This window comes from Plectropomus leopardus, chromosome 16 (assembly GCF_026936395.1).
Source record: "Plectropomus leopardus strain MGB_pleo_1.0 chromosome 16, ASM2693639v1, whole genome shotgun sequence".
NCBI lineage: Eukaryota > Metazoa > Chordata > Actinopteri > Perciformes > Serranidae > Plectropomus > Plectropomus leopardus.
The window spans coordinates 6,041,419-6,066,635 of NC_142191.1; the positions used below are offsets into that span (position 1 = coordinate 6,041,419).

At 38.9% G+C, this 25,217-nt stretch overlaps 3 protein-coding genes across 4 annotated transcripts in view; 2 read left to right on the forward strand and 1 right to left on the reverse strand.

The window, feature by feature from the left end:
* LOC148186800 (uncharacterized) overlaps window positions 1-2,681 on the forward strand; it is a 41,562-nt gene extending 38,881 nt beyond the window's left edge. The window contains exon 4 of one of the 2 annotated variants that reach the window (XR_015779124.1): window positions 2,533-2,681. The gene's annotated coding sequence lies outside the window, so the exon portion shown is untranslated. The remainder of the gene's footprint in view (window positions 1-2,532) is intronic. The other variant, XR_015779125.1, reaches the window with a different exon arrangement.
* A 5-nt stretch (window positions 2,682-2,686) lies between these two features.
* Window positions 2,687-6,733, reverse strand: LOC148186801 (sterile alpha motif domain-containing protein 15-like). Its single transcript, XM_088089414.1, has 3 exons — window positions 6,414-6,733; window positions 4,994-5,092; window positions 2,687-2,889 (listed from the first exon to the last, which is right to left on the reverse strand). The coding sequence occupies exons 1-3, from the start codon at window positions 6,540-6,542 to the stop codon at window positions 2,692-2,694; spliced, it is 426 nt and encodes a 141-aa protein (XP_087945540.1). The 5' UTR covers window positions 6,543-6,733; the 3' UTR covers window positions 2,687-2,691.
* A 116-nt stretch (window positions 6,734-6,849) lies between these two features.
* On the forward strand, window positions 6,850-23,157 carry LOC121955358 (methylmalonate-semialdehyde/malonate-semialdehyde dehydrogenase [acylating], mitochondrial-like). The gene is made up of 12 exons (XM_042503278.2): window positions 6,850-7,064; window positions 7,344-7,388; window positions 9,730-9,804; window positions 10,204-10,365; window positions 12,103-12,181; window positions 14,152-14,454; window positions 14,729-14,850; window positions 16,745-16,934; window positions 18,591-18,772; window positions 20,247-20,426; window positions 21,995-22,093; window positions 22,212-23,157. The coding sequence occupies exons 1-12, from the start codon at window positions 7,029-7,031 to the stop codon at window positions 22,314-22,316; spliced, it is 1,578 nt and encodes a 525-aa protein (XP_042359212.1). The 5' UTR covers window positions 6,850-7,028; the 3' UTR covers window positions 22,317-23,157.
* Window positions 23,158-25,217: the final 2,060 nt, after the last annotated feature.

Consider the following 25,217-nt stretch of genomic DNA (forward strand, 5'->3'; position numbering starts at 1 on the left):
TTTTTTAGATTAGTGATATTCAGTTTGTGGCCCCTGGGCCACATCTGGTACCCAATAGAATGCCAGGTGACCAAAAAATTTTAAATTCACAATAGAAATAAAGTGATTCACACTAGTATACATAAGTCACCAAAGTGCATGAAACAGCATAAAAAAGAGCTTGTTCATCAAAAAAAAGTGCCAGTGGAGGATTCTCCGCACCCCCCGACAAAGGTCCTGGCTAAGACTCTAACGTCCTTAAATCATAGAAATGTCCTATCAGATAAACATCCTAAAATCCTAGAAATGTGCTACAATCCAAGTAACATCTTAAAATTCTTCAAATGTCCAAAGATCCGATAAAGGTCCTAAAATCCTAGAAATGTCCTAAAATCCAAGAAATGTCATTAAAACAGAGTAAAGTCTTAAAATCCTAGAAACATGTATGGGGCTGCTACAACTGGCCTCCTGTTATTTGTCAAATGTGGCCCCAAAACAAAACAAGTAGGTGGTCCCTGGTTTAGATAAACACAGTACATTTGGTCTCTAAAGCCAAACTCAGCAGCCTATAGCTGAATAGCTCTGCATGTTTTACATAGATTATTGGCAACAAAGTGTTGAGCTGGCTGAAACTTAAAGCCCTGGCTCCCCGTGGGTCTGCTTGGCACCTGACCCACCACTATCTGACGCAATGATCCTGTGGCCTTTTGTGCAACTTGGCAAAGTAGCCTGCATGTGCATACGTCTATTACAGTGCAGGAGACTTCTTGGGCTTTTTAAAAATGATTCCCAAGAACAATGACCTGCACTGCTCCTGCAGCCTCCTGGCACCGTGGAATAGCTGTTCGTTGTCGTCCGCTGAATTACCCCGAGGATTTCATCTCCAGATCAATATCTCCGTCCAGCTACAACACATCCACTTAAGATCAGTACATATAGCTTAAGTGATTTAAAGGGACAGATCACAGAAAAATATTTTCTCTCTTACCTGTGGTGCTTTTTATCAGTCTTGATAGTTTTCGTGTGAGTTGCAGAGTGTGGGAGATATTGGCGTCTCTTCGATATAATGGAACAAACATTCACTTGGACTCAAGGATGACCTGATAAGATTTTGGTGGTCAAAGGTCAAGGTTACTGTGACCTTGCATCCGTCTCACTTTCATGAACGCAAATCGTGTCCTCAAATTTGGCACAAACGTTTGAGTAGATTCAAGGAAGAACTGATTAGGTTTTGGTGGTTAAAGGTCAAGGTCGTGGTGACCTTGCATTCATCTCATCCTTGTGAAGACGACATCTCAAGAACACCTTGAGTGTATTTCTTGAAACTGTGACACAAACGTTCGAGTAGACTTGAGGATAAAAATATTTTAGAGTTCAAAAGTCAAAGTCACCGTGACCTTGTATCCATCTCATTTTCATGAAGGCAGTATCTGAAAATGGCCTCAAATTTGGCACAAACGCCCACCTGGACTCAAGAATGAACTGATTAGAATCTGATGGTTAAAATTCAAGGTCATGGTGAACTCATAAAACATGATTTTTGTTCATAACTCAAAAACCTTCGGTGCCCATCAAACTTTCCTGGTTGTATAGATCTTCGTCCATGTTTTCTTAGACATGGATGTAAACTGTCAGTGCAGCTTGACTGGTTTGCGGAGGCATACAACTGCAAGGCGGTAAATCTCGTTTTTTGGGGGCGCTTCGAGCACCGCAAACCGAGTGCCATCTAGTTCTCTTATACTGTAGAGAAAGCAGACATCTCTACGGACGTTACCTCCAACACTCACATCATTTAACTGCAACGAATACAGAATCCTGACTGAGACCACGAGGAGAGCAAACATTACGCCTGTTTTAAAAACTTCACGCTGGCTGCCTGTTAGTTTTCGGATTGATTTTAAAGTTCTTTTTTGAGTTGATAAGACACTGCATGGCCTTGCACCAGACTACATCTCAGAGACGCTTTTAGTTTATGAACTAGGAGGGCCCCTCAGATCCTTCGACTTGTCTTTTTAGTTGTTCCTCAGAGTAAAACTAAAACATTTGGTGATTCTGCTTTTAGCTGCAAAAACGCTGGAACAGCCTGCCGGAGGATCTGAGACGAGATCAAAATATTGATACTTTAAATTGATATTTTTAGTCTGGCTTTTATATAATGTCTCACTATTTTATGGGGGGGGGGTTGGAATGGTTTTCTTGTTTTTACTTTTTCTATTTTTTAAGATCCATTTTTGCTTATTTCGTATGTTTCTCTTGTTTCTGTTTTTTTTTCAATCAAACTCTAAAGCATTAAATCTGTTTGAAAGGTGCTATATAATGCTATATAAATACAATGTGATTGACTGAATACACAATAATCTAGATTGATAAATACCACACAATGTAAGATTAGGGGGTTGAACTGTCCCTTTAAGCACGCTAACTGTAATATAAAGCTATTTACACAGTTTATATAGCTGAATGTGTGTGCACAAACACACTGATATGAAAAAGTGCTGCACTCATGCTGGATACCTGCGTGAAAACCCAGCAGAATAACTACTTTTTTTCCAGCAGCCACAACAACATTGCAGCATTTTGCTGGTGGGAAGTGTTAATGTCAAGGCCTGCGTGTGGCCTCCTGTGAGTGTCTCAGCGGAGTCGTCATGAGCTGACAGTTGGTGATATGAAATGATACTGACATGTCTTGGGTTTTTTTCTTGCTGAGCTCCTTTACTGCTGTGATTCATGTCTCTCCCACTGTCGCAAGTCACACAGGAACTGCTGATAGGTGAGGTTATCGGCGCGTTCACCTGTCCGGCTCTTTTTCTCCAGGAACAGGCCCACGCCGTCCCGTGGAGGGTCGGCGACGCTGCGACTCCACAGGGTGTATGTGATCCCCAGCAGCTCACGCACACGAGCAGAGATGACCTGCGGGGCGCACAGCGGGGTTGAGTCCTTTGATAAAGCGCGTGTTTACAGTATCTCTCACCTTCATTTAATAAGGTAGTCCCACTGAGAGCGAGAGTGTCTAGTCTTTCAAGGAGATCTCACCGAGATTGTGGCATCATGGGAAGGAAGGTTACAGGGTTACACTCCCAAAAACAAACGCATCAAAGGATTCACAGGCTAATATTCTCGACTAAACAGAGCAATTCTTTACTGTTTGTCTGTATTTCATTGTCAGTTTACACCTAAGCTTCTGCTGTAAAGCAGAGCTGAATACATGAAGACGCTTTTAGCCAATTTAGTCCTGACCTCAGGGAGAGATACGAAAAACAGGCGCATTAACTGTAAACAGCATATATGTGCTACAGCTGATCTGAGGTGTCTGCTGGCCGTGATGCTCGGTTATAACACGCAACTTTAATTGGATGTCACACTGATAAAAGAAACAGTGTTAGAGTGCCAAATGGGATGTGCAACTGAGCTGGCACAGACGAGACGCCAGTTTCCAATGTTTACAGTCCACTTAGAGCTTACTGAGAGATATTTTAACACAATGGAGGACGCAGCTAACAGTCATTTCTGTAGGTTAATCTTCTTCTTGTTTATTTTTTTTAATTACTTTAATTACTTTAATTAATCACTTTTCTTGTGTTGCTGTCGATACCTTTTAGGGTGTAATCCTTTGAACGTAGAGAAAATTGATAAAGATTTCTTTAAAAAACGTGGAAGAAGGCAATGAGCAGTGCGGTAAGAAATGACAAATGGCAAGAAATAAACAGATTAAGAAAATTATTTTAAAAGGAAAAAAAGTATTTCTAATGATCATAATTACATATTTAAAAATGTAAATGTTTTTCCAGGTCATTTACATTTTCGTTTTACTTTATTTTTTCCTTTTTTGTTTTTATTTGTTTATTTCTTCAAAATTATTTTCACAATTTTTTTTGCTAATATTTGAGTCATTTCATCTCTTATTGCTCATGAGGTGCTTTGGGGTGACCCAAATTAAATTTCAGGATGTCTAATTTCAACATCATTTTGATTTCAAACACTGACAACAGTCTCTTTGTAGTTGTTGTGCATCTTTCTTGGGTTTTGTGTCTCTTTGTGATTGTTTTGACCCTTTCAGTGGTCGCTGTGAGTGTCTGCAGCTGTTTTGTGTGTCTTTGTGGTAATTTTTTATCTCTGTGTAGTCATTTTGTGTCTCTGTGGTAATTTGATGTCTCTTTGTGGTGATTTTCTGTTTATTTGTAGTAATTTCTTGTCTTTTTATGGTCATTTTGTGTTTCTTTTTTGTCATTTTGTAAGTCTTTAGTTGTTTTTAATCTCTTTGTGGTCATATTTTATCTCTTTGTTGTCATTTTTGTGTCTTTCAGTCATTTTGTGTTTCTTTGCAGTCATTTTGCATATCTTTGTGATCATTTTTTATCTGTTTGTGGTCATTTTGTGTCTTTGTGTTTTTGTTTCTCTAGGCCCGGTCATTAATCCATCCATGCCTGGAGGTTGTAATTTCCCTGTTTGGCCACTATGAAAATTGTCTTCAAAGCCTGATGCACTCCCTGAGGTCCTGATAACGCAGCCACTTTGTATAAATGACTCATTCTAAGGTAACAAAAACAGTGTGATTCTTATTTACAGGTTTTAATAAACTAAAGATAACAAAGATATGAATATTATGCACCATTTCACCCAATAGATGCCCCTAAATCCCACACACACACTAGACCTTTAAGCAAAAGTGGCCGCAAGCTGCTGAGCCCAAAGTGATGTGTTATGTGATGTCAAGCAAATCCGTGTTTTTGTTACTTAATGAATTCTGCTGCTTGAATGGTTAATCATTTATCAAAATTTGAATCAGTTGAGACAAACTTATCAAATTGTTCCAGCACAAGACGATAAGAGCATACACAGTACAGTAGTTTTCCACAGTGCCATCATTATCTTGGTGCTACTCAGCCTGTTGAAAGTGCCTTGAACATTGTGTGAGCCTCCAGCTTTGATATGTAAACAAGCCTCCATAATAACATCAATCTCCTCTGAAGGTTAGAGTAAAAACTCGAGTTTCTCTGCTTCTGCTTTATAATACCTTCATGTCTTTAAAATCGGTGACTCCAAGTCTTGGCAAGTAGCTGCAGTTTACATAAATGAGCTTTCTTCCAGTGATGAAGTTCTCTGTGAAACATGCCTGCGACAGAAATGTGTAATGAGGTTAGTTAGGAACGGTTCTTTACCTTTTTTTTTTTTTACGTCTTTTTTACCGTCCAAGAAGCTACAAATATTTTTCATAGAGCCCTGCTTGGGTGACTGGAAGGAAATGCACGACCCTCCCTCCACCAAAATTTATTTGCTTGATTTTTAAAATGTACGCTTTGATGTTTGAAAGTTAAAGACGAAATCATGGAGTAGAAACAGGTTATTTTTAGCAAACTTTTAAACATGTAGAATAAAGTGATTTTACGGAAGTGTTCATCACACATGATGTATCTCTCTGAAATTTAAAAATCTAACGATAATTTCTGTTTTTAAAGTTTCTAGGTATTTTTAATTATGTAATATTTGCAATAAAAAAACAACATGCCTCCCAAACCTGAAGCTTGATAGCCATGTTTTCTTTTAGTCAGCTGTAAAAATATACTACCATTTCAAGCAGTATGCCCTTCCCTTAAGCAAAAATTTAAAATTTGATTTAATTTGATGAAATTACTATTTATCAGAGCACAAATGAAACAATTAGCACAACATGGCAACTTTCTCTCTCACTCGCTCTTTTCCTTACTGTCTCCTCCTGCTGAAGTTGTTGATTTTGTATTGATTAGTTGCTTGTGGTTGTTGTTGATTGTTGTTTTTGTTGATTGTTTTCAGGGTTTATGCGAAAAATAATAACTTTGCTAACAGATCTAGGTCACTCTTAATGGACAGTAATTAACATTAATACCATATTACACTTAACATGCGATCAAAAATTGAAATGTAATACGTGAATTAATAAAAACGTTTCTTGCCATTGACCAAACATTGACTTTTGTCCACCATATTTATGCATTTATGATGTCAAGTCAGCAACCTGTATTATAAAATTATCTAAGTTTTTTTTCCAACATAGGAGGCCGTTCCTGTGATTATTTTTTTTTTAAAGTTGTCATTGCGATTATTCAGACATCACATGAACTCAGCAATATGTCATCTTCCCATTTTAGCAACAACTTCTTTTTTTTCTAACTTTGAGCCCAAAATTACCAGATTTGTCAAAAAAGTATTTGGTAAACAGTGTGGTTAATAAACATTGTCAGGACATGACTAAGAAAAATATTAAACCATGAAAAAAAAGGCAATAATATGCTGGAAGGGGGCTTTAAGTGCTTCAAGTGCTTAAAAAAATATTTGACATGCCTCCCCCTTTTTGCACCGCCCTCCTCCCCTCTCATAAATGACGAACAGTCCCTTGGAGCTTTGAAAAGTGTAATAATCAGACACATATCCTTCAATGTTATCTCAGGTGAACCTACTTTGTATTGTGGAAATCCTAAAGACTCGATCCATCTCGCAACATCGTGACAGCTCCACTGTAGGAACTCCATGCTGCCTGTAACCACGTTGCCATGGAAACTGTTACCTGCCAGTAGGTGTTGGTACATGTTTTCAAAAAACAAAAAACAAAAAACTTTGTACCGTCGTGAATAAAAATAAAGAAGTTGTAAGGCAACTAGACGACCGTTTTGACCCAAAAGTTGATGAAAAATGTTTTGAACGGCTCAGAAAGTAACCGAAACGAGACTAGCTCGTGTTTACAGAAACAGCCAATCAGCTTCTTGTAATTTAGGGCGGTTGGTGAATTCCGTGCAGTTATTGGCTTTTAAATCAGGTCTGTCCCGCCTACATCAATTGGAACAGCCAATGAAGCCACGCGTAGCTTTCACAGAGCTACAAAACATGTGCGCTCTGCTGTTGAATGGCGCCCATACTGATGTTGTTTTGTAAATCTTACTAAAATCGCAGCGCTGTCTCCCCCCCTCTCTGTCCTCTGCAACATTTCAGCTAGCTGAATTTCTCTTTGCTCTCCGGTGTCTTTTGGGTCGGTTGAAGGGCTCCGGAGCAGGAAAATAAAAACCAAACACTCCACAATGGCGGCAATTCTCCGGTCCATTTTAAACAAGAAGGTAAAACTAACCAGTGCTCACGTTTTACACAACATTTGGTTTTGTTTAGAAGTCAAAACAGCTAACAACCGGAGCTGCTAGCTAGCAAAGTCGTTGTCCAACACACACGTTGCACACACTCCTCCTCTGCAAACATTTAATATTTATGTGTAATTTAAGTTGAGTAGGTAGGAGCAGGTTTTATTTGCATCACGTGGACAGTGGAGACAAACAATGGAGCACTTTGCACAATGAGTTTCACATGAATTAAAGTTGACTCTGGTGTTTTAATTCCTGCAGGCACCCCTCCAGCTGGGTCGCATGTGTTACTCCTCCTCCTCTGTGGTAAGAGCCTCCTCACCAGCTTTCATAACTCACCGATGAATGAATGTTATGTGTGCTGCACGGGCTGCTTTTACTGGCAGTTTGAGAAGTCTCTACCTCTTTCTGTGTGCCACATATGTTTGCATTATGCAGTTAACTTAGTATTGGACCCAAATTATTATTATAATATTCATTGTTGCATTGCACACACATTTATATATTTATATTACATATCAGGGGTCGACAGATTATCTGCCTGGCTGATTATGGGGGCTGATATTTTGGGCATTTTACCGATTATCTTTATAGCTGTTTTATTTTAATCATCGCTGATAAAATTCATTGATTTAAAAGTGCAAAGAAAATGTCAGCACGGGAGGAACTTTTACTTTGTAAAACCTCAGGGAGCTTTTTTTATTATTCATATTATATTAAATTTTTCGCTTGACTTTAAAAATAAGTTGCTGGGAATATATGTATATGATGATTATTGGAGTTTGTTATATCCCAAATTCTAAATATAGACAGAAAGATTTTCAGTTTTATTGTAAATGCATATAAGTTCCAAATATCGATTATGTGTCTCATTAACTACTACAAGGTACAAGATACAAGATGGATTTGTCTTGTCTTGTCACTATACTATGCTTTACCGTACTAATAATTGGTATCGGCCCTGAAAAACCAATATCAGTCAACCCCTATTACATGTTTACAGGGTTCCTGCAGATCCTTAAAAAGTCTTAAAAGGCATTGAATTAATTCGTCTAAAAATAAGGTCGTAATTGGTATTAAAATGTCTTACATCAGTATTTCAAAAATCTTAAAAATGCAATGAAACATAGTAATTGCATTGTAAAATCACAAAACAATAGGTAAGTTTAAAAAAATTACTTAATTCCTCTTCTATGTCGTGTTCACACTGAAAAATTGTATCATGTTTGGTGTGAACACGGCCGAGCATGATAGTGAAGTTTTTGCGTTGCTTTAATCACGCATATACGGCAGCTGTAGTATTTTTGGAGCAGTTAACAACTCGCGAAAATTTACCCTCAGCAGCTGTGGTTGCGTTTGTGTTAGCGAGGAGCGGCAGTTACCGGCTGATATGGTCTGTTGAAAGCTGGATGTAAACTCTCAGGCTCCGTGCTCTGAAGCTGAGCGAACCAAGACGCACACTCTTTATGATTTATCAGACTTTCACGGCAGCACATTTCACGCACTCTGTTGTTTACCTTCCACAATAAAAGACCAACTTTTGCTAAGAAGCAACTCAACAAAAATAGCTTACACAGACACAGGTGTATTTTCAGAGTTTACCATGTAACTTTATAGCTTTGTTTGCTGATCTCTGAGCCCTGTAGGTCCTCATTTGTTGTGTCTCTGTACAGCACTGATGCTGAGTGAAGATTCATGTGTTTACAACCAGTGAGATTGTTTATCCTTCATTTTTGGATCTCCGTACCATCAGGAGAATCTCAACTAGATCTTAACAATGACAAGCTATCGTACAAGTAAAATTTCAACTTGATGGAAGCGAACATGCAAAAGATTCGTTTTCAAATTTGTCGCGCCCATCGCACTGCCCGATGTGAATTTGCATCTTTGCATTGACTTTGCAAGTAATCGTGCTGCACCAAAACTCTCACCTGTGGTGGGAACTTATCATCACAGGATCTGCACATTGCCAGTTAACATGGTGACAGAAGCGGTTGCTTTTTTACAGTTACACTCTGGAAACCTGGTTTCAAAAGTGTGCGTTTTCAGACCCCTAAAATGCTGTTTTCGTGTGAACAAAAGGCCAAACTGCAACACAAGTTAAACATTTCATGCAAGAACTGATGCCAACTGGTTTGAATGTATAAATCACTTTGTGTTACAGTCTGTTTGTATGAAAAGCGCTATACAAATAAAGACTGATTGATTGAACTGTTGCCATGTAAACGGCCCCTTACACTCACAGAAATTTCATACGCCCTCAGCAACTGATGAGCAACTTGTTCATTGCATTGTGGGACAAAAGTATACATCAACAGCACACTCAAATTTTGCATACTGGCTTTTTTTTTAAAGCACTTCATTCCCGTGTGTACACAACATAAAATCTGCTCAGAATAGGTGTGTGTAATGGGTATCAACAAATGTATCAAGCTTAAAAATGTCTGATGGGAAATATTTCAAAACATTAAAATGAAACATAAGCACCAGTCAGTGCACACAAAATGAAAGAATCCGAAGCCAGCGCTGTAGGGAGTCGCTGTGTATGTTGTGATGATGGATGTACAGTACAGAGTGTCCTCAATGAACTTTGTAATGATGTAATCACACAGGAAGGGATTTGACCATATGTTCTCTGATCCTCTAGCCCACCACCAAGCTGTTCATTGATGGCAAGTTTGTTGAGTCCAACAGCTCCGAATGGCTCGACATTCACAACCCTGTAAGTATTCATAGATGAACTATATACAACCTCCGAGGAGGCTGCTGTAACAAGATCTCCGCTGAAAGCTGGCTGCAAATAACCAGTGCAGATTCGTATTAGTAACTTATGAACGCTGGGGAGGGAAAATAAGTCTTGATTTGCCAGTTACTAAGAAATCAAAGCCCAGTCATGTTTTATTTACTCCAAAAGTCCAGCCCCGCTGTAGTTTAGCTTGTCAAGTATGAGCCTCTAATAAGGCAGTGATGGATGCAAAAGCAGCCATCTACTTTCATAACATTAAACATCAAACCTGCAAAAGATAGAAAACAAACATGCGGCTGTAAATATTGATGAATTAATGTAAATGCTGTAATGACTTCCCCTGCTCTCAGTCAGCTGTCTCCTGCTCCTCCTCAGGCCACTAATGAGGTGGTGGGACGTGTTCCCAAAGCTACCCAGGAGGAGATGCTGGCAGCTGTGGACTCCTGCTCCAGAGCCTATCAGTCCTGGTCCGAGACCTCCATCCTCAGCAGGCAGCAGATCTTCCTGCGCTACCAGCAGCTCATCAAGGACAACATAGTAAGGAAACTTGTTTCTTTTGGTTGGTCGATTGTTGTTTTTTTCTTCTTCTCATCTTTCACCAAGGCCAAGGCAATATGGCTTTAAAATAATATTGTGATATTTTAGGCATATATCAAGATATACAATATATATCTCAATGTTTTTTAATGTCTTTCAAACTAATGTTAACTACAAAAATACAAAATTATTGAATGAACTGCAGTTTCAAAAAAGTTGAAGTAGCTACTGTCATACGATTAGGTTGAATACGCTACTGTTATAATAATATTTAATAAAATATGGTTATAGGACGTTAAATAACATACTTATATCCTGAAATTTAAAAAAAAAGTACCGTTCGAATTCACAGGAACCCATGGTGCTTTTATTTTAAAGAACCTGTTAATATGTTGTTGTGGACTGGAATTGGATGTTAGCGTTAACAGACAGTTAGACAGATACCGCGATGCCTTTGACTGCGAGGGTTTACTCGCTATGAGTGAGCATCAAACTAACAGCTCTCCAGTTCAAATATTACTAAGATTTCCAAGTGGCGCTGGTGCTCCGTGGTCACAAAATGGGACTAAATACTCACAATTGGAGCTCTGCAAATACGAACATATGCCTCACCCGTTAACAATACCATCACTACCACTCAGTAAGTTAGACTGTCTGTAAACTTGATTATTAATTAAATTAAAGCTGGCAACAAACTGACAGTTCTCCAGTTTATATGTATATATAATATTTGCATTTTGCATTTGCATTTCAGTAGTGCTCCATAGTCGCAAAATGCGACTAAATGGTTTTGGTCTGGAGCTCTAGCACGAACCCAGACTGGACCGGGCTGTAATTTTTCACTATTCCCTCAGGCTTAAATCTAATGGGGTTTTTGCCAAATTAACATTTATTCATTTGATTTTTTAATAAATTTTTTGTGAACTGTCTCATGCTTAAATGGCACTTCGGCAAGAGTTTTAATGGACTGAATCGAGAGAGAAAGAGGGAGGAAAGAGAGAAAGTGATGGAACGTGGAGAACCGGGAGGGAGAGAGCGCAGGCGAGGGAGGGAGACGGGAAACGAGAGAAAGAGTGGAAGAGATGTAAATAATATTCAGTGGAGAGTGGTGATCATCATCTGCACGCTGCATCACCATCGCTGTGTGTACTAGACGCACCGAGGGGCGCAGCCTGCTTTGCTGAACCTGTCATGCACAAGATGACAGACGAACAGAAGGAAGAGGGGAAATAGTGCGAGGAAATATAGATTTTTTTTTTTTACTTTTTATTTTCCATTTTCACAAAAAGGAACCCTGACATAGGACTTTATATGAAATGATGATACTAATAAAACTAAATAGATAATAATAATAATTAATTAAATAATAATAAAAATTTAAGGTAAAAAAAGAAAGAATACAAAATACTAACAATGAAAAAAATAAATAAGTGAGGAAATATTAAATAATAATATTAGAATTATTTATTTTATAATTTATAAAATGTAATATACCTTAGACATATTTTTAGAGTACAAATTCAGTTTTTTAAACAAGCTCAGGCCCCAAACTGCTGCCATGGGTCGGGCTCGGGTCGGGCTTGGACAAAAACTGTGTGCATTCATGTAGTGTCGGCCTTATTTTTTATTTTCCCAGATCAAAGCTCGACAACATGTTGACCAAGGAAAATTTCTACATCTTTTTGTTTTTCTCTCACTGATGTCTTGAATGAATCTGTTTTTCCTCTGATATTTCAGAAAGAGCTGGCTAAGATGATCACTTTGGAGCAGGGCAAAACTCTTGCTGATGCAGAGGGAGACGTGTTCAGAGGACTTCGTAAGTAAAGCGCAGACTTCCCGGTGTGCTATTGGGTTTTGATATCCTGATTAGATTAAGAGTGCTGGTAAATGTATAGTGCAGATCAAATTCCCCTGCTGACACCGTTGTCTATAGTATCTGTATCTCCTGATGAAAAGTCTGTATCTTTGGCATCCCCTTATACCATCACCTGGATGAAAGTTTGATACTAAGTGGCTGCAGGGGGTCATTTATTTGCGTGTAAGCAGACACTTCATCGAAAAGCGACGTTAAATTAATAATGGAGCAAGGGTTCTGTTTTTTGTCTGTTTTGACATATAGAAGCTTAAACTGCTGTTCAAGAGGCTTTCACAGTGTCCAATTATAAAACAAAGGTCAGGGAAACTGTATCCCGGCAGCATCACGTTGTTAAGTCCTGATGTTTAAGTGCGACTACCTAGTTTGTTTTATGTAAAGCACTCTGCAGGATCTGCTGTTAGTTGCATGCTATAAAAAGAAAATTATGCAGTTCCCCTCACTGAGCTGCACTTGTTCACTTTGGCAACCTTGCATCAACAAGAATCCTGTTGAGAAATTGAAAGAGCCATGCACACTTGCAAATAAAGGAAGAAATATTTTGGTTATTACAAGACAGGGCTGCCAAAGTATTTCTTGTACTTGGTACAGCTCCCAGTTTTGGGATGCCCGATTAATTCTGGCACACTAACTTTTAAGTTATCAGCTGAAAGACAGGCTACATATGCAGGTGTGCTGCCAGCGTTAGAGATTTCCCACAGTAATGGGACCAATAGTGCTTGGAAGTTTTCACAAGTTATATCACAGTTCACTCACAGGGGGAAAAATTAATTAACAGTTTTTATTCTTAAAGAAGCAGTTCAACCCTAAAATCAAAAATTTCTTTTTTTCCTCTTGCCTGTACTGCTGTTTAATATTATTAATTTCTTTCTGTGAGTTTGTCACATCACAGAAAGGTGTGTTATTAAACACCTGACAAAAAAAATCGCCAAGTATGTAAAATAAGGTCTCAAAATCATGAAAAAATGCACAGTACTCTCTGATCTGAAACGCTGGGGCGTGTCCGCTGGAGAAGCGGAGGCCACGCCCAATTGTGGGACTATGCTCATTCTTCTCGTTTTAATACTGCTACATTGTCAGGGGCGGCTTTATGCATCGTCGAGCTATGGCTTTAGGCCCGCCCAAAAAATATTAAAACGGGAAAATGGTGAAAAAACAGTAAACGGTCTAACTCCTCAGTTCAGTACTATATAATAAAGGGTCTTGTAACAACAATCAGTTATGATAACATTAATAATGTGTATTGAAACAAATCTCTGAATTCACTTTACCCGGACTTTAAATTTTTGTGTCCCTTCATGTTATTCTGTGTCCCCTCTCTAAATTTGTCATTAAAGCACTTTGACACACCTGAAAAATGCTTTTGGTGTTTATGGCCGCTGAAAACAACAGGTAATACTTTCAAACTAACACATCAGACTCAGTTCAGTTCGATTCAATTCAAGGAGGCTTTTATTAACATGGTCATATTGAAACAGTAAAGCACAATTTAACAATTGTTTTTCACAGGGAACAGTTTGGAACAAGAACTATGTCAACAGCGTTATCTAAAGCAAATTGAACATAACAATGTGAAGGAAAAAAAAAGCCTAACAGACTTTCAGTCTTTGAGCACCACAAGCAGAAAACCACCTCCAACACTTGGCAACTCACACCAAAACTTTCTAGACTGACAAAGAGTGCTACAGTTAAGGGGCAAAATATGTATTTGGGGTGAACTGTCCCTTAAAGTAAGAGGCTTAAGTACACTGTAATGCACTGTGATGTACACATTAAGTTATCTCATCGTAAAGAATTCGTGTTGCTATCAGAGTTATTAGAGTTGCATCCATTAGTTTGTTATGTATCTCATATCTCAGATCTGTTTATCTCTGCACTTTTTTAATTGGCTCACTTCACCCTCCCCCCCGCAGAGGTGGTAGAGCATGCCTGCAGCATCACATCGCTCATGCTCGGGGAGACGTTACCCTCCATCACCAGGGACATGGACACTTACACATACCGCCTGCCCATCGGCGTGTGTGCCGGCATCGCCCCCTTTAACTTCCCCGCCATGATTCCTCTGTGGATGTTCCCCATTGGTATGGTGTGTGGCAACACCTACCTGATGAAGCCCTCTGAACGGGTCCCAGGATGCACCATGCTCCTGGCCAAGATGCTGCAGGACGCCGGAGCACCAGATGGCACACTCAACATCATCCACGGCCAGCACGCAGGTGAGCGCGCGTCTTCATTCAGAAACACACAGTCTGTGTAACCAGTGGGGGAAGGTCCAAGGATGATTCAAACACTAATCATACATCCCCTGGCAATATAGAGAGAGGAAATTTCCATATTATGTGCAGCTGATATCTGTAATTAATTCACGAGTGTTTTAGGAAGGAGGATTTCTGTATCCGAGGCCTCTGTGCTCCGATATTGTGCCTCACGGGTGCAGCACAGAAGACAAAGAAGAGAGGATTAACGGTATCGGTCTGTATCTTTGTTTAGCGGTGAACTTCATCTGTGACCACCCGGCCATCAAAGCCATCAGCTTCGTGGGCTCCAACCCAGCTGGAGAGCACATCTACGAGCGAGGGTCCAAGAACGGCAAGAGAGTGCAGTCCAACATGGTACACCGCAACTCACAGTCTGACTCATCTGACTGATTTTAAGCTGAGGAAGACAGTTTTCTGTTAACGGCAAAAAACAAAACAAGATAAAAACATAAAGCCAGCATTTGAAAATACACCCCCTCCTGCAGCTCTCCCCTCAGGAGGGCTGTGCCATATCATATTGTTTACAGTATTTAATATATTTAATTTTTAATTAAATAAAAATTCATATGGCAATAATGGAAAAATTTCGACTTGTTGACATAATAATTAGTAGTGTAAATTGCTAGTTTCATCACTAAACGATATTATGTCATTACTTTGGACAACAATACAATATTTGCCAATATCAGGAAGTCTGCCACGATATGATTTTGATTTGATTCAATGAGCGTGTGATTGATATGAGCCAATACTATCTGCTCATTTAAGGATGCTGACACCCTTTTTAGCTTTTGGCCAGAAAAGATAAGAACTACAAATAGAAATAATTAAAGCAGCTTCATTCTGTTAGAAAACGATTCCTCAAAAAATGTATTTATTTATGTCATTTTAACTCAAACTATGGTCTTTTTCCTAAAACTTCAGGACTATCTGACTTAAAGCCCTGAAGACAAACTTCTTCCAACATCCTCAAAACATGAATGAACAACGAGATCTTTAACGAAAGTATAAATCTTAGCTCAATAATAACTGTCGAGGATCATAGACAAAACAACTTACTTTTGTAAGTCATGTTTCTCCCACGTTTACAACATGCTAACTATATTAGCATAAGCCTATGGCATTTTACATTGCATAACTTAGCTTAGAGGCCAGCAGACTTTTCCTCCACAAATAATTTCCGTGTATTATTTATGCTGTCTCTTACTTATCAATTGTTTAAAGTCACTGCATCTCCTGACAGAACAGCAGGGTTAAATTTCAGGCTGCATGCATGTTTTTTCAATCTAATGTTGCTGCGAGAAGTTAGTTAAGTGCGTTGCGTATGACGTGTTTTGTGAGTACAGCTGTGTTTACATATCACGTGCGCTGTTGACTTGCAGTTTCTCCAAAAACAAAACATTTCCACACTGATGATTCATTTCCGAGTTAATAACGTTATCCTCATCATCTTTCTCTTGGCTGTTTGCCATCTTCTGCCTGACGCTGTGTGACGATGACACGGAATTTCAAAATAAAGGTGCATCTGAAAGAGGCCGATAAGGATCGATGTTTTCCCTTTTGCATTGATGATACATGATCGTTGCTGGTTGAATAGATATATCTATGCGGATCCATGCACCTCTAATAATGACATTAATACACAAATAAATAGAAACAGTTAATGAACAAATATAAGAAAATGGATGATATTAGGTAATACATTAAAATAATAATACAACATAATAACGACTACCTCAAAACTGCGTTTTGACAAAAATAGGACTCTGTATCAATCATTACTTCACTGACAATAAAGCCTGAACCAATCAGACTTCATAATGAAAACACTAATTAAAATGCCCTCTCTCTGATATGACCTGTGATTGGCCAAAGTCTCCTGTCGTGGGCTGAAAACGGAGCCAAAAGGAGGTGCAGAAGTCTAGTTTTCAGTCTCATCACTTAAATTACAATCTTCTCAAAGGTTAATGTGAGAATTTGACGCCAAAATAAAACATAGTCCCATTTTACATCCTCCTTCAACACCCTGCTCTTTATTGGGATTATCGGTCTCATGAGGCTGAATCTGTTGTTTTTCATGATAACCCACATAATAAAAACACTGTTCTTATGTTGTAAACAAAAACATATGGAGCAAAATATTCTGTTACCAAGACGACAGCTCTGTGCTTAGCTGTCAATCACTGGTGTTTCTAACTTACGTGATAAGCTCTCTGCTTCCTCTGATGTCCTACATTTTTCTTTTCAGGGTGCCAAGAACCACGGTGTGGTGATGCCTGATGCCAACAAAGAGAACACCATCAACCAGCTGGTGGGCGCCGCCTTCGGAGCAGCTGGCCAGCGCTGCATGGCTCTCTCCACTGCTATTTTTGTCGGAGAGTCTCGCGAATGGCTCCCAGAGCTGGTGGAGCGCTCCAAATCACTGCGCGTCAACGCAGGTAACTTCATCAGTAACTGTGTCAACACAAATGAAAAACTTTGAAAAACATTTCGGATAGTATCGGCTCTAACTGGGAATCCAAAGGAAGCCAGAGTGAGCGAGATGTGAGCAGGCTCATAAGTGTCCTTGCATTCATCCATACTGAGTCCATCTCACATGAAAAACCTGGAAAAGTCAATGAAATTTGCAAATGGTAGTTTCCAGGCCTGGAAAAGTTTTGGAAAACTAAATATATACCCTGAAATTCTTGGAAAAGTCATGAAATTTTGTTTTCATGACTAATAGAAATGGATAATAAAAAATATAACAATAATAATAATAATAAAATTGATTATAATTTAGGGTTGTATGGTTTCTGGCTATCATAGATGGTGCAATTTTTGGTTGATTTTAAATAAACGTGTATGTAAATTATCAAACAAGTATGTAAATCACAAAAAAGATTTAAAGGGAAAAAAATCTGTAGCATTTTTTCTTGAAAAATTGCCAATGGTTTTTTGAAAAACCCAATTTCTTTTCTTTGAAAATTCCCAAAAATGTCAAAAAAGGCCAATATTTTTCAAAGAAAACAAGCCTCTGTCAGCAGCAGCTCATGGGAGGCTGACTGGACAGTGAATGGTTAACCTGCCTTCACCAAGCTGACTGACAGCAGAAATTTACTTAACCAAATCGTCATTCCCATTGCAAACAAAAAACTCGCTAACGGCCGTTAAGATCAGGCTTTTTAATATAAAGGGAATGCGTACGATCGGCACTCACCCCCGGGTCAAACGACTGCAGTAGACACGGGTTTTTATTGCCTCCAGCTCGAATCGGCACTGATAGGAATTCAACACCCAGGTGAACACGGTAATTTCAGCTCCTTAACCAGCAAAATGCAATTATGTGCTGTGACTAATTACCGTCCGTTTCCTCCTCAGCGGCGTTAAAACACCGATCCAAATGAGTCTGCACCGAGTTTGAAAGAGCGACTGAATAAGTAAAGGGTACAGAAGTAGAAGAAACCACTGAGAAGGTTTCAAAGACATTGTTTCTGCTGCTGTCTGCTGTTTACCTGTTCTCCTGCCTGTGTCTGACATCGCACACACACACACACACACACACACACACACACACACACACACACAGCTGACAGAGAGGCAGACTTGTGCAGTGTTTGCTGGCAGTGGGAGTACGATATTTAACAGCTCTACCCGTGTCTGAAAAACCGGCGTGCAGGTGCTAATTTTGGTGGGAAAGCAGTATAAAATAGTTTTTCGACTCTTTTTTTTGTTGTTGTTTTACTGTATTGATTTTATTTCTCTGCCCACCGTAGCCTGTAAGGCGAATCTGCTTCTAGTGAAACAGGAAGCTCACAGATGGGCTGAGAGCCTCAATGAATCAATGTAGATGTAGTTAATAAGCTCTAAACACACGTACAGGGGGATATTTGTGTGATTTAAACAGCTGTTTGTGCAGCTTATGCTTTATTAAACATGCAAAAAAAAAAGACTGGAGGTGCAAAGAACATGAAGTGATACATTGAATAAAATCAGACGCGTATCTGTTCAGACACCAAAAACACGTGATGCATCGATGATGTAAAGTGTTGCAGCGTGATAGACCGCCCTTTTTATGTGGGAAAATGTAACATGTGCGTGATGTTGTCCTGAAGGGGATCAGCCCGGCGCAGATGTGGGTCCCCTGATCTCTCCTGAAGCCAAGTCCAGAGTGGAGTCTCTGATCCAGAGCGGGGTGGACGAGGGTGCCAAGCTGCTGCTGGACGGGAGAGACGTCCAAGTCAAAGGATACGAAAGTGGAAACTTTGTCGGACCCACCATCCTGAGCGCTGTCACGGTGAGATTTGGCGCAACATGGCTGCCCTTTTTCAGTGTCTAATAAGCCTGATATTATCATTTTTCACGGTGCTAGTCTGACATTTTGTTAGAGACAGGGTTCCCACGGTCATGGAAAACCTTGACAAGTGGGAATTTTGTTGCGTGAAATAAAGTTGTGAAACTACTCTTCTGTGAATAACCCTCCAAGTAATGTTAACATTATTCATTTTCTCTCTGTTGATGTAAAATTGCTCTAAAATGTGTCGATATGGTTCCCCTGGATCCTTAAAAAGTCTTAAAAGTCATTGTTTTCATTAATCTAAAAATAAGGCCTCAATTGGTATTAAAATGACTTAAATCAAACTTTCAAAAGACAAGTGAATTGGGATTTTATGAATCGTTTTTTTCTGATGTTGCATTGTAAAATTCAAAATAATGACTAACATCTATTTAAAAAAAAACAACCCAGAATTCCTCTCGATAAACTCCCACAAGCCGAGTGAGAAACAGAAAATTCGCCAACAAAGTATTTTGCAGTTGTAACCAGATTTTTCACTGGACCAAAAAACGGCAAAATTGTCCTCAACCCTACATCTTTTTTTTTTCCCAGTTTTGGTTATTGTAAAATTGGTATTAAATTTGTTGGCGAGTGGCATCAAAAAAGTCTTAAAGTATTAAATCTAACTTGCCTTCAGCTGTGGGAGCCCTGCGTTACCGTCCGTTCAGTGTGTCTCTCCTTGGTACGCTACCTAGCTGAAATTATGTTTGATATATCCCAAAAATCGCCGGGCAAGTGTGGCAAAAAAAAAAAACATTTTCCATTATGTGTCATGGAAATATTTTTAAAAATGTGTTCATGAAAATGTGTGAGGACCCTGTAGACAAAATTAGATGGTTAGTAAACTTGAGTGTTGAATACACTTACAGCATTTCTTCCCAGTCTTCCATGTATTAATATAACATCAGAAACTTTGAACATACTCGTAATTTATGTACTATTAAAAAGCCTTGTGGAGGGTTTTTCGCTTAATGTCTTTCAAAGCACACAAACACACACACACACACACACACACACACACACACACACACACACACACAAAATATGAAAAAACAAGATCAACAAAATGGCAATGGAAAAAGAAACCCTCAAAAAACAAGAAAACAACCTGAAAAAAAGTGCTCAAAAATTATAATAATTTGGTAAAATAACTTTAAATAAATAATTATTATAATTAGAAATATCATTTTCTGGACATTTTTCCTTAGCTTTTTTTTTTAAAAAGTAATTTTCTCATCCTGATTATTTCTTGAAATTTTGTGGGACATTTCTTGCCAAGTTCCTCATTACGGTTTTCCCTTCATTTAAAAAAAAAAACAAAAAACAAGCTCAGTTAGTCCAAATGTTTAAATACATGTGAAAAGCATCTGAATGCTGCAAAGGGTTAAATGCCGGAGGAAACTCTTGACGTGATCATTCTGCTGTTCTGTTCCAGCCGGCCATGAAGTGTTACAGAGAGGAGATTTTTGGGCCGGTGCTCGTCGTCCTGGAGGCCGACACTCTCGACGACGCCATTTCTTTAATCAACAGTAACCCCTACGGTAACGGCACCGCCATCTTCACCAGCAACGGAGCCACAGCCCGCAAATACACACACGAGGTGGACGTCGGCCAGGTGAGAGGCGCTTTCACAAAGGCTGAATCTAAGGACGCTGCAGATGGTTAATTTCTGCGTGTGCAGTATTTTTCCACTAAAGTCGGTCGATATGAAACCCGTTCCCTGAAGAGTCGGACGTGCTTTTCTGTCGGGGGATCAAAAAAACTGCTCACCTTTGGTGTTATTTTGGTCCTCAGTGCGTCACCTGTGCGAGACTTTGATGAGTAAACGGTTTTGTGTGGGAGGTGTTTTGTTTCAGAAACAGGAAGCAGACACAGAGTTCATATGAAGTATGAATATTTATTCAACTTGATGGTTCAAAACAAAGCGCTATGAAGTATTCATGAAAGGGAAACAGAATTCTGATTTTTCTTGTGATTTTTTAAACAGTTCATCCTCATAAGTTTTGCATTTATGACTTTGTGCTTTTAAAAGATAGACTCACGGTTGTAAAGGTACATCTTAAAACGAATGCCCATATTATGTGCATTGAAACTGTTTTTATAAATACTTTTGTGGTGGCAGGTGTGTTAACTTAAAATAACAAACCAGTGTTGAGTCACACCAGACTCAAATCCAGCTCTCCTGACCAAAAGTCCCATGTGTGACACATTCATCGTCCACCACTTACAGCTTTGGATTTTGGATTTTGTGCCTTTCTAAACGACAGCGCCTGACTTTCTGGCAGAAAGCTCTGAAGGAATTTTTCTCATATATTTGTGACTGTAATCATCGCCACAAACTGGTGTTGATCCATACCAAAATATGAGTAAATCTTAAAGGCCGGCAGCTCGTAATAATGTTTGATTCTCCCAAATCCAGTCGTCACCTTTATCCTTTATTCACCTTTACCTCCTCGGAGTGTATGGCAGTAGAACGTCATCAATTTTCATTTTTGCGTAGTGCGTATCACATGCTCGGCGCCACTGTTTTCAGAACACGCACACACACACACACACACACACACACACACACACACACACTAAAGTCGACTTAAAACCTTTTCAGTTTCATTACAACAATGTGCAATTTGATTATTTCGTCCATGTTCAATTAGTTTCAATTACTGTCACTACTTTTACAACTGTTGAGTTTTTTTTGTCTTTTTTTATACTATTTATATTGGTTTTTTTTCTTAATTTATTTTGTACATACCTGCTTTGATATCCCTTTGCTGCTGAAACTATGCAAATTTCCCCATTGTGGGATTCAGAAAGTATTATCTTGTCGTGTCGTATCGTATCGTATCGTATCGTATTGTTTCGTTTCTCTTCTTTACGTCTCTTTTCTTTTCTTCATCAGTCAGGATGCTCACACTGTTATCATTATAGTTGTGGTTATAGTAGTACTTCTTGGTGTGGACGGCACTTTTTTTGTTGGTGCAATGGAGCCGTTAAGTCGTGTCCCTTCCCTGAGCCAAAGTAAAAAAACACAAATACCTCCCCAATGCTTTTTTAATGCCTTTTTATGTTTTGCACCACCCCTTCCCCTCAGTAAATAACGAAAAGTTCTGAGTACGTGGTGTATTCGCACCCCTGAATCCTTTTTGTATGATTCCTTACTAACGTGTTTATGCTTTTGTGCAGATCGGCGTGAACGTGCCCATCCCCGTCCCCCTCCCCATGTTCTCCTTCACCGGCTCCAGAGGCTCCTTCAGAGGAGACACCAACTTCTACGGCAAGCAGGTAAAAAACATTAGTTTGTGTATTTAGTTTGTGTACTGGATCACAAAAACAAAAAGATGCATCAAAAAATAAAAAGTAAATAAATAAACAAAAAACTCGCCGTTGTTTTTTCCACCAGGGCATCCAGTTCTACACGCAGATCAAGACTGTGACGTCACAGTGGAAGGCCGAGGACGCCACCCTGACGAGCCCGGCTGTTACCATGCCAACCATGGGACGCTAAGCTGACAGCATTATCCCTCAGTGACTTCTCATTTGCCTTAAGAAGAAGAAGAAGCCCAAGGAGGGGATTGGAGACATTAAATTACTTTTTGACAGATATTCACACCGGAGATTTTTAGTTGGTGATTGTTTTGACTTTGACCATCTCAGACCTGTTGCTGCACAACACGAAAATGCAAAAAAAAAGAAAAATCACCTCATTTGGAGATGTGGGAGATGGTGCTGTGAGCCTCTGTGTGGTTTTGTTGTATTTTGCACCAGTTTTCTCCAGTTCATGTCCTTCCCAGGTGAACTACGGTGTAATCACAGTCAGTCATTTTTCATTCTCTGAAACCTACATTAGATATAAAGAGGATCAGGGATTCTGCCTTTAATGTCTTCCATCATTTTCCTCTGTGGTTCTTTGTGTAGACACTTTTAAAAGTAGATATAAGAGAAGCAAATGTTACATTAGAACAGGAGCACACTTTTCTCTGCTGCTCCGTTAAAACTGAAATAATGGCTGCAGATCTCGTCCCCTCTGTATGTGCTTTTTATCCTGTCTCCTGTCCAGTGTTGGGACGGACGTGTGTTTTCTGTGTGTTGTATAGAGGTCCACGGTTTTGTACTGTATTGTCGGAGTGACACTTTTTCTGAACATGAATGGTATAAAAGTTAAATTGCAGTGTTTAACGTGACATGGTTTTGACATTCATTATGAAGAAAGAAACTATTTGAGCCACTTCAAACGTTGTCCCCCTGACTGACTCATTATGTCTCTTGGGTGAAGACAAAGAGGTTACGATAAGGGTGTTTGAGTCTGTAGTCAACAGTTTGAATAAAAACACCGTAATGTGACTAAACTGAATCCTGGTTTGTGTTGAAGTCAGGGGTCATTACATTTTGTTTTTTCAGGGCCGATACAGATACAAATTATTAGTAACTAATGCGATGGATAACTGATTTTTGGAACCAATATGCATTTACGATAAAAATGTAAATCTTTGTCAAAATTTAGAATAAAACAAACTCTAACACAACACTTTGTTTAAACGCTTTTAGCAAATGTTAAATCAAAACTGAAACTTTAAACATCAAATACAGCAAGTTCCCTGCAAATTTTTTTTTTATAAAGTCAAGTGAAAATTTAAATAAAAAGTAAGTAAAACACTTCCTTTACATGTATTACAGGCTGCCTGCCCTGGTGTTAGTTGAGTGTAATACTCCCATAATGCACTTTCAGATCTTTTCTTAAACATCCCCAATAATCAGCCAGGCTGATAATGTTGATCCCTAGTTGAACTGGTCCATTAGCTTTGCTGCAATTCTAGAAGTGGAGTAAAATATTTAACAAAAAAAAACAACTTCTGTGTGGCAATATAGTACTGACATACTGAGACCAAGTGTTTATATATATTTTAATTATTATATAAATTACTAATATTTTAAATATAGATTAAACTTTTGGTAGCCTACTAGAATAATCAATTGCTTTTTCAGTCCGTTAGATACATTTTTATGTAACAGAAATGCTGAAGGGAGATGGAAAGTCTGAAATTTTTCTGAGTTTTCCTTTTGGGACATAATTTGCAGTTGAAAAAACATAATAATTGCAATATATTTTATCACAATACTCAGTATATCACAACATGTTTTAAAATCGCACTAATATTCTATTGTGACTGAAGTATCATGATACAGTATCATGAGGCCTCTGGTGCAATTCTGTGTAAGAAGTAGGACTGCTCAAATAATAAAAATATTGTAAAAATTGAAATACAGCAGAGTGCAATATCCAAATCGCAGGAGCTGCAATTTTTTCTGATAACAGTAAAATGTGTCACAACACACCAGTTCAAAGGGAGCACTGTGGTGCTACAGAGATGCCACGGCCAATAAATCATTTTCCAGAAGGAAGGAGCATCTTGTTTGTTACAGACCTCAACAAAAATCACACAGTCATTGTTTTATTTTTATGCCTCCGCAGCAGCAAAAGCCACAGCCGCAGGCTGTATGTTCTCAGGTTGTACGTCCGTCTGTACTTCTGTCTGCCCCATTCTGAATGTGATATCTTAAGAACGCCTATAGGTAATTTCTTTAAATTTGGCACAAACGTCCACTCAGATTCAGCTAGAACTGATTAGATTTTGGAGGTTGAAGATCAAAGGTCAAGTTTACTGAGACCTCTTCTGTCTCATTCCTGTGAGTGCGAAATCTGAAGGACACTTTGAGGGAATAATTTTGAATTTGGCACAAACGTCCACTTGGACTCATCAAAGAACTGATTACATTTTGGTTGACAAAGGTCAAGACTACTGACCCTGTGTCTGTATCGTTCTCGTGAACACAGTATCTCAAGAAGGCATTGAGGGAGTTTTCTCAAATTTGGCACAAATGTCCATTTGGACTCAAGAATTAACTGATGAGAATTTGGTGGTGAAAGTTCAAAGGTTACTGTGACCTCATAAAACATGTTTTTATGGCCATAACTCAAGAATTAATACACTAATCATGACAAACTTTCACACAAATATCTAACAGGATTAAATGATGAAGTCGAGACATTTTATATCCAAAAAGTCAGTTCAACTGACATCATAATGTTCTGCAAAACCACTTTTCTGGCCTTTACTCAGCGCCATAACTCAGGAACAGAAATTTGGTCAGATACTGAATTGATGACTTCAGTCTTGGTTGTCCACCTTGAAACTGTGCGGATGATGTATAGATCGTCTGTGCTGTCGGGGGAAGATTTGTGCGAAGCATCATGTTTTCACAGGCGTGAATATAAATGTGAAGTGCAACTTGACCGATCTGAGGAGACGCACAACAAGGAGACAGTAAGTCTAGTTAGTCAGTAGAAATAAAAAGCGAAAATTCTCCCTAAAATTGTGACTCATCACAATACCTGTTCAAATAATCA

Excerpts from the sequence above, each read along its gene's own strand:
- LOC148186801 (XM_088089414.1), bottom strand. The coding sequence starts at position 6,542 with ATGTACCAACACCTACTGGCAGGTAACAGTTTCCATGGCAACGTGGTT. Across the intron at positions 5,093-6,413 it reads TAGGATTTCCACAATACAAA|GCATGTTTCACAGAGAACTT; the intron begins GTAGGTTCACCT and ends TTTCTGTCGCAG. Across the intron at positions 2,890-4,993 it reads CCGATTTTAAAGACATGAAG|GTCATCTCTGCTCGTGTGCG; the intron begins GTATTATAAAGC and ends TGCGCCCCGCAG.
- LOC121955358 (XM_042503278.2), top strand. The coding sequence starts at position 7,029 with ATGGCGGCAATTCTCCGGTCCATTTTAAACAAGAAG. Across the intron at positions 9,805-10,203 it reads GGCTCGACATTCACAACCCT|GCCACTAATGAGGTGGTGGG; the intron begins GTAAGTATTCAT and ends GCTCCTCCTCAG. Across the intron at positions 22,094-22,211 it reads CCAACTTCTACGGCAAGCAG|GGCATCCAGTTCTACACGCA; the intron begins GTAAAAAACATT and ends TTTTTCCACCAG.